Raw genomic sequence first — 15,844 nt, 5'->3', positions numbered from 1 at the left:
CCTGTAATGGGGACTGTCCCTCAGAGCGTGCTGTAATGGGGACTGTCCCTCAGGCTGTGCTGTAATGAGGACTGTCCCTCGGGCCGTGCTGTAATGGGGACTGTCCCTCAGGCTGTGCTGTAATGGGGACTGTCCCTCGGGCGGTGCTGTAATGGGGACTGTCCCTCGGGCCGTGCTGTAATGGGGACTGTCCCTCGGGCGGTGCTGTAATGAGTACTATCCCTCAGGCCGCGCTGTAATGGGGACTGTCCCTCAGGCCGTGCTGTAATGGGGACGGTCCCTCAGGCCGTGCTGTAATGGGGACTGTCCCTCGGGCTGTGCTGTAATAAGTACTATCCCTCAGGCCGCGCTGTAATGGGGACTGTCCCTTAGGCCGTGCTGTAATGGGGACTGTCCCTCGGACCATGCTGTAATGGGGACTGTCCCTCGGACCGTGCAGTAATGGGGACTGTCCCTCGGACCGTGCTGTAATGGGGACTGTCCCTCGGACCGTGCAGTAATGGGGACTGTCCCTCAGGCGGTGCTGTAATGGGGACTGTCCCTCGGGCCGTGCTGTAATGGGGACTGTCCCTCGGGCCGTGCTGTAATGGGGACGGTCCCTCAGGCCGTGCTGTAATGGGGACTGTCCCTCGGGCTGTGCTGTAATGGGGACTGTCCCTTGGGCTGTGCTGTAATGGGGACTGTCCCTCGGGCCGTGCTGTAATGGGGACTGTCCCTTAGGCCGTGCTGTAATGGGGACTGTCCCTCGGGCCGTGCTGTAATGGGGACAGCCCCTGGGGCTGAAATGGGGACTCCGACTGTAACAGCCTGTAATATCTCTGCAGGGAGACGTCGGCCTGGCCATGGGGAAGCTGTATGGGAACGATTTCAGTCAGACGACCATCTCCCGTTTTGAAGCACTGAACCTGAGCTTTAAGAACATGTGCAAACTTAAACCACTGCTGGAGAAATGGCTGAATGATGCAGGTACGTGAACTCTCACCCCCCCTCAACAGGGCCACTCTGATTTATTCATTGGGATGGGAGGTGGGGGGGGGTGGGCAGGGGCATCTTTGGCTGGGATGTCATTTATTGTCCATCTATAATTGCCCTGAGGGCAGTTAGAAGTCAACCACAATGCGGGTTGGTCTGGAGTCACGTACGCCCGGTAACGATGGTAATTACCTTCTGTGCCTGACATGAGTGAACCAGCCGGGTTTTCCCGACAGACAGAAAATTCCTGGTCATCATCAGACACTTAATTCCAGATTCCTCATTGGATTCATATCCCATCCTTGGCGGTGGTGGGTTGTGAACCGGGCACCCCAGAAGGGGCAGCCGTGAACAAAACCGAACCACTGCCTCCCATGATGCCGCAGGGAGACCTGTTGTCCTTTGGGAGCCCGGCTGTGGGGGTGAGGGGATGGTTTTCGGCGATCGACCCTTCCTTGAGCTTGTGTCGGCACCTTTTCAGAAAACCTGTCCGCAGACGCCACACTGCCAAGTCCGAACGCGATGAGCAGCCCACCCATTGGCATCGAGGGCATGGGAGGACGGAAGAGAAAGAAGCGAACCAGCATCGAGACAAATGTCCGCGTGGCCTTAGAGAAAAGTTTCCTCGCTGTAAGCATTGACCAAAACTCCACCGAGATGCGGGGGATACCTGTACACCAGCTCGGGACGGTGTGTGTGTGTGAGTCACAGGGAATACCTGTACACCAGCTCGGGACGGTGTATGTGTGAGACACAGGGAATACCTGTACACCAGCTCGGGACGGTGTGTGTGTGTGAGACACAGGGAATACCTGTACACCAGCTCGGGACGGTGTGTGTGTGAGAGACAGGGAATACCTGTACACCAGCTCGGGACGGTGTGTGTGAGAGACACAGGGAATACCTGTACACCAGCTCGGGACGGTGTGTGTGAGAGACACACAGGGAATACCTGTACACCAGCTCGGGACGGTGTGTGTGTGAGACACAGGGAATACCTGTACACCAGCTCGGGACGGTGTGTGTGTGAGAGACACAGGGAATATCTGTACACCAGCTCGGGACGGTGTGTGTGAGACACAGGGAATACCTGTACACCAGCTCGGGACGGTGTGTGTGTGAGATACACAGGGAATACCTGTACACCAGCTCGGGACGGTGTGTGTGTGAGAGACACAGGGAATACCTGTACACCAGCTCGGGACGGTGTGTGTGAGAGACACAGGGAATACCTGTACACCAGCTCGGGACGGTGTGTGTGAGAGACACAGGGAATATCTGTACACCAGCTCGGGACGGTGTGTGTGAGATACAGGGAATACCTGTACACCAGCTCGGGACGGTGTGTGTGAGAGACACAGGGAATACCTGTACACCAGCTCGGGACGGTGTGTGTGTGAGAGACACAGGGAATATCTGTACACCAGCTCGGGACGGTGTGTGTGTGTGAGAGACACAGGGAATACCTGTACACCAGCTCGGGACGGTGTGTGTGCGAGAGACACAGGGAATACCTGTACACCAGCTCGGGACGGTGTGTGTGTGTGAGAGACACAGGGAATACCTGTACACCAGCTCGGGACGGTGTATGTGAGAGACACAGGGAATACCTGTACACCAGCTCGGGACGGTGTGTGTGTGAGACACAGGGAATACCTGTACACCAGCTCGGGACGGTGTGTGTGAGACACAGGGAATATCTGTACACCAGCTCGGGACGGTGTGTGTGAGAGACACAGGGAATACCTGTACACCAGCTCGGGACGGTGTGTGTGTGTGAGACACAGGGAATATCTGTACACCAGCTCGGGACGGTGTGTGTGTGAGAGACACAGGGAATACCTGTACACCAGCTCGGGACGGTGTGTGTGAGTCACAGGGAATACCTGTACACCAGCTCGGGACGGTGTGTGTGTGAGACACAGGGAATATCTGTACACCAGCTCGGGACGGTGTGTGTGAGAGACACAGGGAATACCTGTACACCAGCTCGGGACGGTGTGTGTGAGATACACAGGGAATATCTGTACACCAGCTCGGGACGGTGTATGTGTGAGACACAGGGAATACCTGTACACCAGCTCGGGACGGTGTGTGTGTGAGACACAGGGAATACCTGTACACCAGCTCGGGACGGTGTGTGTGTGAGAGACACAGGGAATACCTGTACACCAGCTCGGGACGGTGTGTGTGAGAGACACACAGGGAATACCTGTAAACCAGCTCGGGATGGTGTGTGTGTGAGACACAGGGAATACCTGTACACCAGCTCGGGACGGTGTATGTGTGAGACACAGGGAATATCTGTACACCAGCTCGGGACGGTGTATGTGTGAGACACAGGGAATACCTGTACACCAGCTCGGGACGGTGTGTGTGAGATACACAGGGAATACCTGTACACCAGCTCGGGACGGTGTGTGTGAGAGACACAGGGAATACCTGTACACCAGCTCGGGACGGTGTGTGTGTGTGAGACACAGGGAATACCTGTACACCAGCTCGGGACGGTGTGTGTGAGATACAGGGAATACCTGTACACCAGCTCGGGACGGTGTGTGTGTGAGTCACAGGGAATACCTGTACACCAGCTCGGGACGGTGTGTGTGTGAGAGACACAGGGAATACCTGTACACCAGCTCGGGACGGTGTGTGTGAGACACAGGGAATACCTGTACACCAGCTCGGGACGGTGTGTGTGTGAGACACAGGGAATACCTGTACACCAGCTCGGGACGGTGTGTGTGTGAGAGAAACAGGGAATACCTGTACACCAGCTCGGGACGGTGTGTGTGTGAGACACAGGGAATACCTGTACACCAGCTCGGGACGGTGTGTGTGAGACACAGGGAATACCTGTACACCAGCTCGGGACGGTGTGTGTGTGAGACACAGGGAATACCTGTACACCAGCTCGGGACGGTGTGTGTGAGAGACACAGGGAATACCTGTACACCAGCTCGGGACGGTGTGTGTGTGAGTCACAGGGAATACCTGTACACCAGCTCGGGACGGTGTGTGTGAGAGACACAGGGAATACCTGTACACCAGCTCGGGACGGTGTGTGTGTGAGACACAGGGAATACCTGTACTCCAGCTCGGGACGGTGTGTGTGTGAGACACAGGGAATACCTGTACACCAGCTCGGGACGGTGTATGTGTGAGACACAGGGAATACCTGTACACCAGCTCGGGACGGTGTGTGTGAGAGACACAGGGAATACCTGTACACCAGCTCGGGACGGTGTGTGTGTGAGACACAGGGAATACCTGTACACCAGCTCGGGACGGTGTGTGTGAGTCACAGGGAATACCTGTACACCAGCTCGGGACGGTGTGTGTGTGAGACACAGGGAATACCTGTACACCAGCTCGGGACGGTGTGTGTGAGATACACAGGGAATACCTGTACACCAGTTCGGGACGGTGTGTGTGTGAGACACAGGGAATATCTGTACACCAGCTCGGGACGGTGTGTGTGTGAGACACAGGGAATACCTGTACACCAGCTCGGGACGGTGTGTGAGACACAGGGAATACCTGTACACCAGCTCGGGACGGTGTGTGTATGTGAGACACAGGGAATATCTGTACTCCAGCTCGGGACGGTGTGTATGTGAGACACAGGGAATACCTGTACACCAGCCCGGGACGGTGTGTGTGAGATACACAGGGAATACCTGTACACCAGCTCGGGACGGTGTGTGTGAGTCACAGGGAATACCTGTACACCAGCTCGGGACGGTGTGTGTGAGATACACAGGGAATATCTGTACACCAGCTCGGGACGGTGTGTGTGTGAGACACAGGGAATACCTGTACACCAGCTCGGGACGGTGTGTGTATGTGAGACACAGGGAATATCTGTACTCCAGCTCGGGACGGTGTGTATGTGAGACACAGGGAATACCTGTACACCAGCCCGGGACGGTGTGTGTGAGATACACAGGGAATACCTGTACACCAGCTCGGGACGGTGTGTGTGAGTCACAGGGAATATCTGTACACCAGCTCGGGACGGTGTGTGTGTGAGACACAGGGAATACCTGTACACCAGCTCGGGACGGTGTGTGTGTGAGACACAGGGAATACCTGTACACCAGCTCGGGACGGTGTGTGTGTGAGACACAGGGAATACCTGTACACCAGCTCGGGACGGTGTGTGTGAGAGACACAGGGAATACCTGTACACCAGCTCGGGACGGTGTGTGTGTGAGAGACACAGGGAATACCTGTACACCAGCTCGGGATGGTGTGTGTGTATGTGAGACACAGGGAATATCTGTACACCAGCTCAGGACGGTGTGTGTGAGAGACACAGGGAATACCTGTACACCAGCTCGGGACGGTGTGTGTGAGAGACACAGGGAATACCTGTACACCAGCTCGGGACGGTGTGTGTGTGAGTCACAGGGAATACCTGTACACCAGCTCGGGACGGTGTGTGTGAGACACAGGGAATACCTGTACACCAGCTCGGGACGGTGTGTGTGTGAGACACAGGGAATACCTGTACACCAGCTCGGGACGGTGTGTGTGAGAGACACAGGGAATACCTGTACACCAGCTCGGGACGGTGTGTGTGTGAGAGACACAGGGAATACCTGTACACCAGCTCGGGATGGTGTGTGTGTATGTGAGACACAGGGAATATCTGTACACCAGCTCAGGACGGTGTGTGTGAGAGACACAGGGAATACCTGTACACCAGCTCGGGACGGTGTGTGTGTGAGAGACACAGGGAATACCTGTACACCAGCTCGGGACGGTGTGTGTGTGTGACACAGGGAATACCTGTACACCAGCTCGGGACGGTGTGTGTGAGAGACACAGGGAATACCTGTACACCAGCTCGGGACGGTGTGTGTGTGAGAGACACAGGGAATACCTGTACACCAGCTCGGGACGGTGTGTGTGTGAGACACAGGGAATACCTGTACACCAGCTCGGGACGGTGTGTGTGTGAGAGACACAGGGAATACCTGTACACCAGCTCGGGACGGTGTGTGTGTGTGACACAGGGAATACCTGTACACCAGCTCGGGACGGTGTGTGTGTGAGACACAGGGAATATCTGTACACCAGCTCGGGACGGTGTGTGTGAGACACAGGGAATACCTGTACACCAGCTCGGGACGGTGTGTGTGAGAGACACAGGGAATACCTGTACACCAGCTCGGGACGGTGTGTGTGAGACACAGGGAATACCTGTACACCAGCTCGGGACGGTGTGTGTGTGAGACACAGGGAATACCTGTACACCAGCTCGGGACGGTGTGTGTGTGAGACACAGGGAATACCTGTACACCAGCTCGGGACGGTGTGTGTGTGAGACACAGGGAATACCTGTACACCAGCTCGGGACGGTGTGTGTGAGATACAGGGAATACCTGTACACCAGCTCGGGACGGTGTGTGTGAGATACACAGGGAATACCTGTACACCAGCTCGGGACGGTGTGTGTGAGAGACACAGGGAATACCTGTACACCAGCTCGGGACGGTGTGTGTGAGACACAGGGAATACCTGTACACCAGCTCGGGACGGTGTGTGTGTGAGAGACACAGGGAATACCTGTACACCAGCTCGGGACGGTGTGTGTGTGAGACACAGGGAATATCTGTACACCAGCTCGGGACGGTGTGTGTGAGACACAGGGAATACCTGTACACCAGCTCGGGACGGTGTGTGTGTGAGAGACACAGGGAATACCTGTACACCAGCTCGGGACGGTGTGTGTGTGAGACACAGGGAATATCTGTACACCAGCTCGGGACGGTGTGTGTGTGAGAGACACAGGGAATACCTGTACACCAGCTCGGGACGGTGTGTGTGAGAGACACAGGGAGTACCTGTACACCAGCTCGGGACGGTGTGTGTGTGAGAGACACAGGGAATACCTGTACACCAGCTCGGGACGGTGTGTGTGAGAGACACAGGGAATACCTGTACACCAGCTCGGGACGGTGTGTGTGTGAGAGACACAGGGAATACCTGTACACCAGCTCAGGACGGTGTGTGTGAGACACAGGGAATACCTGTACACCAGCTCGGGACGGTGTGTGTGAGACACAGGGAATACCTGTACACCAGCTCGGGACGGTGTGTGTGTGAGAGACACAGGGAATACCTGTACACCAGCTCGGGACGGTGTGTGTGTGAGACACAGGGAATATCTGTACACCAGCTCGGGACGGTGTGTGTGTGAGAGACACAGGGAATACCTGTACACCAGCTCGGGACGGTGTGTGTGAGAGACACAGGGAATACCTGTACACCAGCTCGGGACGGTGTGTGTGTGAGAGACACAGGGAATACCTGTACACCAGCTCGGGACGGTGTGTGTGAGAGACACAGGGAATACCTGTACACCAGCTCGGGACGGTGTGTGTGTGAGAGACACAGGGAATACCTGTACACCAGCTCGGGACGGTGTGTGTGTGAGAGACACAGGGAATACCTGTACACCAGCTCGGGACGGTGTGTGTGTGAGAGACACAGGGAATACCTGTACACCAGCTCGGGACGGTGTGTGTGAGACACAGGGAATACCTGTACACCAGCTCGGGACGGTGTGTGTGAGAGACACAGGGAATACCTGTACACCAGCTCGGGACGGTGTATGTGTGAGACACAGGGAATACCTGTACACCAGCTCGGGACGGTGTGTGTGAGAGACACAGGGAATACCTGTACACCAGCTCGGGACGGTGTGTGTGAGATACACAGGGAATACCTGTACACCAGCTCGGGACGGTGTGTGTGTGAGACACAGGGAATACCTGTACACCCGGTTGGGTCGGTGTGTGTGTGAGAGACACAGGGAATACCTGTACACCAGCTCGGGACGGTGTGTGTGAGATACACAGGGAATACCTGTACACCAGCTCGGGACGGTGTGTGTGTGAGACACAGGGAATACCTGTACACCAGCTCGGGACGGTGTGTGTGTGAGACACAGGGAATACCTGTACTCCAGCTCGGGACGGTGTGTGTGTGAGACACAGGGAATACCTGTACACCAGCTCAGGACGGTGTGTGTGTGAGAGACACAGGGAATACCTGTACACCAGCTCGGGACGGTGTGTGTGAGATACACAGGGAATACCTGTACACCAGAACGGGACAGTGTGTGTGTGAGACACAGGGAATACCTGTACACCAGCTCGGGACGGTGTGTGTGTGAGACACAGGGAATACCTGTACTCCAGCTCGGGACGGTGTGTGTGTGAGACACAGGGAATACCTGTACACCAGCTCAGGACGGTGTGTGTGTGAGAGACACAGGGAATACCTGTACACCAGCTCGGGACGGTGTGTGTGAGAGACACAGGGAATACCTGTACACCAGCTCGGGACGGTGTGTGTGTGAGAGACACAGGGAATATCTGTACACCAGCTCGGGACGGTGTGTGTGTGAGACACAGGGAATACCTGTACACCAGCTCGGGACGGTGTGTGTGTGAGACACAGGGAATACCTGTACTCCAGCTCGGGACGGTGTGTGTGTGAGACACAGGGAATACCTGTACACCAGCTCAGGACGGTGTGTGTGTGAGAGACACAGGGAATACCTGTACACCAGCTCGGGACGGTGTGTGTGAGAGACACAGGGAATACCTGTACACCAGCTCGGGACGGTGTGTGTGTGAGACACAGGGAATACCTGTACACCAGCTCGGGACGGTGTGTGAGACACAGGGAATACCTGTACACCAGCTCGGGACGGTGTGTGAGACACAGGGAATACCTGTACACCAGCTCGGGACGGTGTGTGTGAGAGACACAGGGAATATCTGTGCACCAGCTCGGGACGGTGTGTGTGAGATACAGGGAATACCTGTACACCAGCTCGGGACGGTGTGTGTATGTGAGACACAGGGAATATCTGTACACCAGCTCGGGACGGTGTGTGTGTGAGAGAGAGTGTGATGTGGGAGCTGCGTGAGTGAGTGGGTGTGTGTGTGTGTGAGAGAGACTCTCGGTGTGAGACCGAGACCCTGTGGTCACTCTGTGTCAATGTGCCATTCCAGAACCAAAAGCCCACTTCCGAGGAGATTGTGCTGATTGCGGAGCAGCTGACCATGGAGAAGGAAGTCATTCGAGTCTGGTTCTGTAACAGGAGACAGAAGGAGAAGCGGATTAATCCAGCAAGTAACATTGGGGCCTCTGCAACCACCCAGTCCCACAGCAAACCCACCATGTACACCTCGCACCTGGTGAGTTCAGACAGCACTGAGACAGTCAGAGAGAGAGAGACAGAGACCTCTCCATGGTCTACAACATCCATCCTCTTACTGGGATGGTGTGGAGGACAGGGATTGTCGCTTTTGAGGGTTACACACATGGGGAGGGGGTGTAGGGGCTGGAGGGGGTTACAGAGATAGGGAGGGGGTGTAGGGGCTGGAGGGGGTTACAGAGATAGGGAGGGGGTGTAGGGGCTGGAGGGGGTTACAGAGATAGGGAGGGGGTGTAGGGGCTGGAGGGGGTTACAGAGATAGGGAGGGGGTGTAGGGGCTGGAGGGGGTGACAGAGATAGGGAGGGAGTGTAGGGGCTGGAGGGGGTTACAGAGATAGGGAGGGGGTGTAGGGGCTGGAGGGGGTTATAGAGATAGGGAGGGGGTGTAGGGGCTGGAGGGGGTTACAGAGATAGGGAGGGAGTGTAGGGGCTGGAGGGGGTTATAGAGATAGGGAGGGGGTGTAGGGGCTGGAGGGGGTTACAGAGATAGGGAGGGGGTGTAGGGGCTGGAGGGGGTTACAGAGATAGGGAGGGGGTGTAGGGGCTGGAGGGGGTTACAGAGATAGGGAGGGGGTGTAGGGGCTGGAGGGGGTGACAGAGATAGGGAGGGGGTGTAGGGGCTGGAGGGGGTGACAGAGATAGGGAGGGAGTGTAGGGGCTGGAGGGGGTTACAGAGATAGGGAGGGGGTGTAGGGGCTGGAGGGGGTTACAGAGATAGGGAGGGGGTGTAGGGGCTGGAGGGGGTTATAGAGATAGGGAGGGGGTGTAGGGGCTGGAGGGGGTTACAGAGATAGGGAGGGGGTGTAGGGGCTGGAGGGGGTTACAGAGATAGGGAGGGGGTGTAGGGGCTGGAGGGGGTGACAGAGATAGGGAGGGGGTGTAGGGGCTGGAGGGGGTGACAGAGATAGGGAGGGAGTGTAGGGGCTGGAGGGGGTTACAGAGATAGGGAGGGGGTGTAGGGGCTGGAGGGGGTTACAGAGATAGGGAGGGGGTGTAGGGGTCGGAGGGGGTTACAGAGATAGGGAGGGGGTGTAGGGGCTGGAGGGGGTGACAGAGATAGGGAGGGGGTGTAGGGGCTGGAGGGGGTGACAGAGATAGGGAGGGAGTGTAGGGGCTGGAGGGGGTGACAGAGATAGGGAGGGAGTGTAGGGGCTGGAGGGGGTTACAGAGATAGGGAGGGGGTGTAGGGGCTGGAGGGGGTGACAGAGATAGGGAGGGGGTGTAGGGGCTGGAGGGGGTTTCAGAGATAAGGAGGGGGTGTAGGGGCTGGAGGGGGTTACAGAGATAGGGAGGGGGTGTAGGGGCTGGAGGGGGTTACAGAGATAGGGAGGGGGTGTAGGGGCTGGAGGGGGTTACAGAGATAGGGAGGGGGTGTAGGGGCTGGAGGGGGTTACAGAGATAGGGAGGGGGTGTAGGGGCTGGAGGGGGTTACAGAGATAGGGAGGGGGTGTAGGGGCTGGAGGGGGTTACAGAGATAGGGAGGGGGTGTAGGGGGTTACAGGGATAGGGAGGGGGTGTAGGGGCTGGAGGGGGTTACAGAGATAGGGAGGGGGTGTAGGGGCTGGAGGGGGTTACAGAGATAGGGAGGGGGTGTAGGGGCTGGAGGGGGTTACAGAGATAGGGAGGGGGTGTAGGGGCTGGAGGGGGTTACAGAGATAGGGAGGGGGTGTAGGGGCCGGAGGGGGTTACAGAGATAGGGAGGGGTGTAGGGGCTGGAGGGGGTTACAGAGATAGGGAGGGGGTGTGGGGGCTGGAGGGGGTTACAGAGATAGGGAGGGGGTGTAGGGGCTGGAGGGGGTTACAGAGATAGGGAGGGGGTGTAGGGGTTGGAGGGGGTTACAGAGATAGGGAGAGGGTGTAGGGGCTGGAGGGGGTTACAGAGATAGGGAGGGGGTGTAGGGGCTGGAGGGGGTTAGAAGGGGTGTAGTTGGGTGTGTTAGTGTTTCCTTGCTGGGATGTGGCTGGTTTATTTCATGTGTTTGTCTCCGATCGGAAGTTCGGTTGAATTCTGGCTGGTGTCCATATCTGCAGGATTCTGATCCATTTCCCACGCGGGAACGGAACTGGGCGATTGACTTTAATCGGGGGGAAAGTGTGAGCTGCTGCACTCTGGGAGATTAAATCTTGCGGCGAAGTAAATTGTTGTTGGCAAATCCCTGGACAGCATTGCTGTCCCAGCCCATGGTCGGGTTCAAGTCCACCCCTCCCTGATAGAGACCACTCACCTCGATCGGGTGGTCCGGATGGCATTGTGGCCTGCTCGCCTCTCCTGGTTTGGGGAATTGAGTGCCGAAGTCGGGAGGTGATTTTGGTGCTTTGCGAGACTTCGGTCCGGCCACATTTGGAGTATTGCGTTGTGTTCTGGTCGCCATGGCACAGGTAGGATGGTGAAGGTTTGGAGAGTGAGCTGATCAGGTTTGACCCGGATTAGAGCTCTCCCAAGAGGCTGGATCCATCGAGGCTCTTTGGAACATCAGAGCCTGAGGAGAGACTTTATCCTCGTCTTTGAAATAATGAGCCTGACGGAGAGCTTTGAGGCGTCAGTATCTTTTTCCCAGGGTCGAAATGTCTGACAGTAGGGGGGGGCATGCCTTTGAAGTCAGAGGTTGGAAAGTTCAGAGGGGAGTTTTGAGGCAAGTTGCTTTCACTGAGAGTGGTCGGAGCTTGGAACGTACTGTCAGGGGGGTAGTGCTGGGCTAGATGTAATAGGAATGTCAAGGGGCTTTCTGATACGCACGTGGAATGGAGGGATTCAGACCAAGACCGTCAGGAGGGGCTCCTCTTATTCGGTGTCATTTTGGGCCCATTATGGTGGGCTGAAGGGCCTGTATTTGACAATGTTGTCCATTCCATGTTAGTCAGGCAATGGGAAGTGTCATGAAAGCCTGTGGCCTAGCCCTGGAATTCTCACAGACGTCCCGAGGGGTCCCGTTGTATCGGAGGCGCTGTGTTTTGTCCGTTGTCTGCACGCAGACCGTCCTGTCTGAGGCCCATAACTGAAACCCACCCCCTCAGCCCGTTCGCAGGGTGTTCCGGGGGGCTCCCGAAATTCCACTGTTGAAGCTGACAGACTGTTCCTGACTTGCTTTTCATTCAGGTACCTCCACAGACAGCAGGACTGAACCATCCAGTCTCTCAAGGCACAGACAGCCTGAGCACAACAGGTAACACAAAGGGTTTTAACTCTGCAACTAGCAGCCAGTCCCATCAGATGGTGCATAGCGTAAGACAGATACGGGGCGAGGGTTGGATACAGGGTGAGGGACAGTTACAGGGTGAGGGATGGATACAGGGTGAGGGAGGAATACTGGGTGAGGGAGGGATATGGGGTGAGTGATGGTTACAAGGTGAATGACGGATACAGTGTGAGGGACGGATACAGGGTAAGGGACGGATACAGGGTGAGGGACAGATACAGGGTGAGGGACGGATACGGGGTGAGGGATGGATACGGGGTGAGGGACAGATACAGGGTGAGGGATGGATACGGGGTGAGGGACAGATACAGGGTGAGGGATGGATACGGGGTGAGGGACAGATACAGGGTGAGGGAGGGATATAGGGTGAGGGAGGGATACAGGGAGAGGGATGGATACGGGGTGAGGGACAGATACAGGGTGAGGGATGGATATAGGGTGAGGGATGGATACAGGGTGAGGGACAGATACAGGGTGAGGGATGGATACAGGGTGAGGGACAGATACAGGGTGAGGGATGGATACAGGGTGAGGGACAGATACAGGGTGAGGGATGGATACGGGGTGAGGGATGGATACGGGGTGAGGGACAGATACAGGGTGAGGGAGGGATACAGTGTGAGGGATGGATACAGGGTGAGGGATGGATACGGGGTGAGGGACGGATACGGGGTGAGGGATGGATACAGGGTGAGGGACAGATACAGGGTGAGGGACGGATACAGGGTGAGGGACAGATACAGGGTGAGGGATGGATACAGTGTGAGGGACAGATACAGGGTGAGGGATGGATATTGGGTGAGGGACGGATACGGGGTGAGGGATGGATACAGGGTCAGGGATGGTTACGGGGTGAATGATGGATACAGGGTGAGGTACCAGGGCGGGATGGTCCTGAGGTGCAGTGTGTCCTGCGGGATCGTGTTGATGTTCTGTCTTTTTACAGTGACCACAATGTCTACAGCTGGGACAATGCACACTCCTCGGCTCACCGGGAGCTCCCTTTCGGCACTGAACAGCCCACCCACCTCACCCCCCAATGGTACCAACAGCGGCCATGCTCTGCCACTGTCGAGCATGAGTTCGAGCACAGGGTAAGGACTCTGCGATGGTGGGCACACAACCCTTCACCCTCCATTCTCATCGTTTCATGTTGGTGCTACACAGGAGAGAGGGAGAATGGGAGAGGGAGCTGGTACATGGGGAACAGGGAGAGGGAGTTGGTACATGGGGAACAGGGAGAGGGAGCTGGAACAGGGAGAGGGAGCTGGTACATGGGGAACAGGGAGAGGGAGCTGGTACATGGGGAACAGGGAGAGGGAGCTGGTACATGGGGAACAGGGAGAGGGAGCTGGTACATGGGGAACAGGGAGAGGGAGCTGGAACAGGGAGAGGGAGCTGGTACATGGGGAACAGGGAGAGGGAGCTGGAACAGGGAGAGGGAGCTGGTACATGGGGAACAGGGAGAGGGAGCTGGTACATGGGGAACAGGGAGAGGGAGCTGGAACAGGGAGAGGGAGCTGGTACATGGGGAACAGGGAGAGGGAGCTGGTACATGGGGAACAGGGAGAGGGAGCTGGAACATGGGGAACAGGGAGAGGGAGGTGGTACATGGGGAACAGGGAGAGGGAGCTGGTACATGGGGAAGAGGGAGGAGGGAGCTGGTACATGGGGAACAGGGAGAGGGAGGTGGTACATGGGGAACAGGGAGAGGGAGCTGGTACATGGGGAACAGGGAGAGGGAGTTGGAACAGGGAGAGGGAGCTGGTACATGGGGAACAGGGAGAGGGAGCTGGAACAGGGAGAGGGAGCTGGTACATGGGGAACAGGGAGAGGGAGGTGGTACATGGGGAACAGGGAGAGGGAGTTGGAACATGGGGAACAGGGAGGAGGGAGTTGGAACAGGGAGAGGGAGGTGGTACATGGGGAACAGGGAGAGGGAGTTGGAACATGGGGAACAGGGAGGAGGGAGTTGGAACAGGGAGAGGGAGCTGGTACATGGGGAACAGGGAGAGGGAGCTGGAACAGGGAGAGGGAGCTGGTACATGGGGAACAGGGAGAGGGAGCTGGTACATGGGGAACAGGGAGAGGGAGCTGGAACATGGGGAACAGGGAGAGGGAGCTGGTACATGGGGAACAGGGAGAGGGAGCTGGTACATGGGGAACAGGGAGAGGGAGCTGGTACATGGGGAACAGGGAGGAGGGAGCTGGTACATGGGGAACAGGGAGGAGGGAGTTGGAACAGGGAGAGGGAGCTGGTACATGGGGAACAGGGAGAGGGAGCTGGAACAGAGAGAGGGAGCTGGTACATGGGGAACAGGGAGAGGGAGCTGGAACAGGGAGAGGGAGCTGGTACATGGGGAACAGGGAGAGGGAGCTGGTACATGGGGAACAGGGAGAGGGAGCTGGAACATGGGGAACAGGGAGAGGGAGTTGGTACATGGGGAACAGGGAGAGGGAGCTGGTACATGGGGAACAGGGAGAGGGAGCTGGAACAGGGAGAGGGAGCTGGAACATGGGGAACAGGGAGAGGGAGCTGGAACATGGGGAACAGGGAGAGGGGGGTGACGGGGGGGAGGTAGTGCTCGTGCTCTCGGAGATCTCATCAGCCCCTTCCAGCCTTTCACTCAGACCCTTCCCCCACCTCCCTGTCTGACCTTTCCAAACCCAGAGCCTCCATTACACTGTTCACCTTCCACTCTACCCCACTCCCCCCACTGTTACCCCACTGCCCCCTCCCCCACTGTTACCCCACTCCCCCTACTGTTACCCCCCTCCCCCACTGTTACCCCACTGTCCCCTCACCCACTGTTTCCCCAGTCCCCCTACTGTTACCCGACTCCCTCCACTGTTACCCCACTGCCCCCTCCCCCCACTGTTACCCCACTACCCCCACTGTTACCCCAGTCTCCCCACTGTTACCCCACTCCCCCCATTATGCCACTCCCCCCCACTGTTACCCCACTCCCCCCACTGTTACCCCACTGCCCCCTCCCCCACTGTTACCCCACTCCCCCCACTGTTACCCCACTGCCCCCTCCCCCCACTGTTACCCCACTACCCCCACTGTTTCCCCAGTTCCCCTACTGTTACCCCACTCCCCCCACTGTTACCCCACTGCCCCTCCCCCCACTGTTACCCCACTACCCCCACTGTTACCCCAGTCTCCCCACTGTTACCCCACTCCCCCCATTATGCCACTCCCCCCCACTGTTGCCCCACTCCCCCACTGTTACCCCACTGCCCCCTCCCCCACTGTTACCCCACTACCCCCACTGTTATCCCAGTCTCCCCACTGTTACCCCACTCCCCCACTGTTAGCCCACTGCCCCCTCCCCCACTGTTACCCCACTACCCCCACTGTTATCCTAGTCTCCCCACTGTTACCCCACTCCCCCACTGTTAGCCCACTCCTCCCACTCTTACCCCAGTCCCC

The 15,844-nt window shown here is 57.3% G+C and overlaps 1 protein-coding gene across 1 annotated transcript in view; it reads left to right on the top strand.

The window, feature by feature from the left end:
* The window catches only part of LOC140458709 (POU domain, class 2, transcription factor 2-like), a 133,110-nt gene that overhangs the window by 26,576 nt on the left and 90,690 nt on the right, over nucleotides 1-15,844 (top strand). The window contains exons 5-9 of the mRNA XM_072553372.1: nucleotides 825-966; nucleotides 1,454-1,602; nucleotides 9,006-9,191; nucleotides 12,309-12,375; nucleotides 13,355-13,502. Coding sequence (XP_072409473.1) covers nucleotides 825-966; nucleotides 1,454-1,602; nucleotides 9,006-9,191; nucleotides 12,309-12,375; nucleotides 13,355-13,502 — 692 coding nt within the window. The remainder of the gene's footprint in view (nucleotides 1-824; nucleotides 967-1,453; nucleotides 1,603-9,005; nucleotides 9,192-12,308; nucleotides 12,376-13,354; nucleotides 13,503-15,844) is intronic.

The sequence above is a fragment of the Chiloscyllium punctatum genome, chromosome 34, assembly GCF_047496795.1.
Source record: "Chiloscyllium punctatum isolate Juve2018m chromosome 34, sChiPun1.3, whole genome shotgun sequence".
Taxonomy (NCBI): Eukaryota; Metazoa; Chordata; class Chondrichthyes; order Orectolobiformes; family Hemiscylliidae; genus Chiloscyllium; species Chiloscyllium punctatum.
Note: the sequence above shows the minus strand (reverse complement) of the source record. Positions and strands in the feature narration are given on the sequence as shown.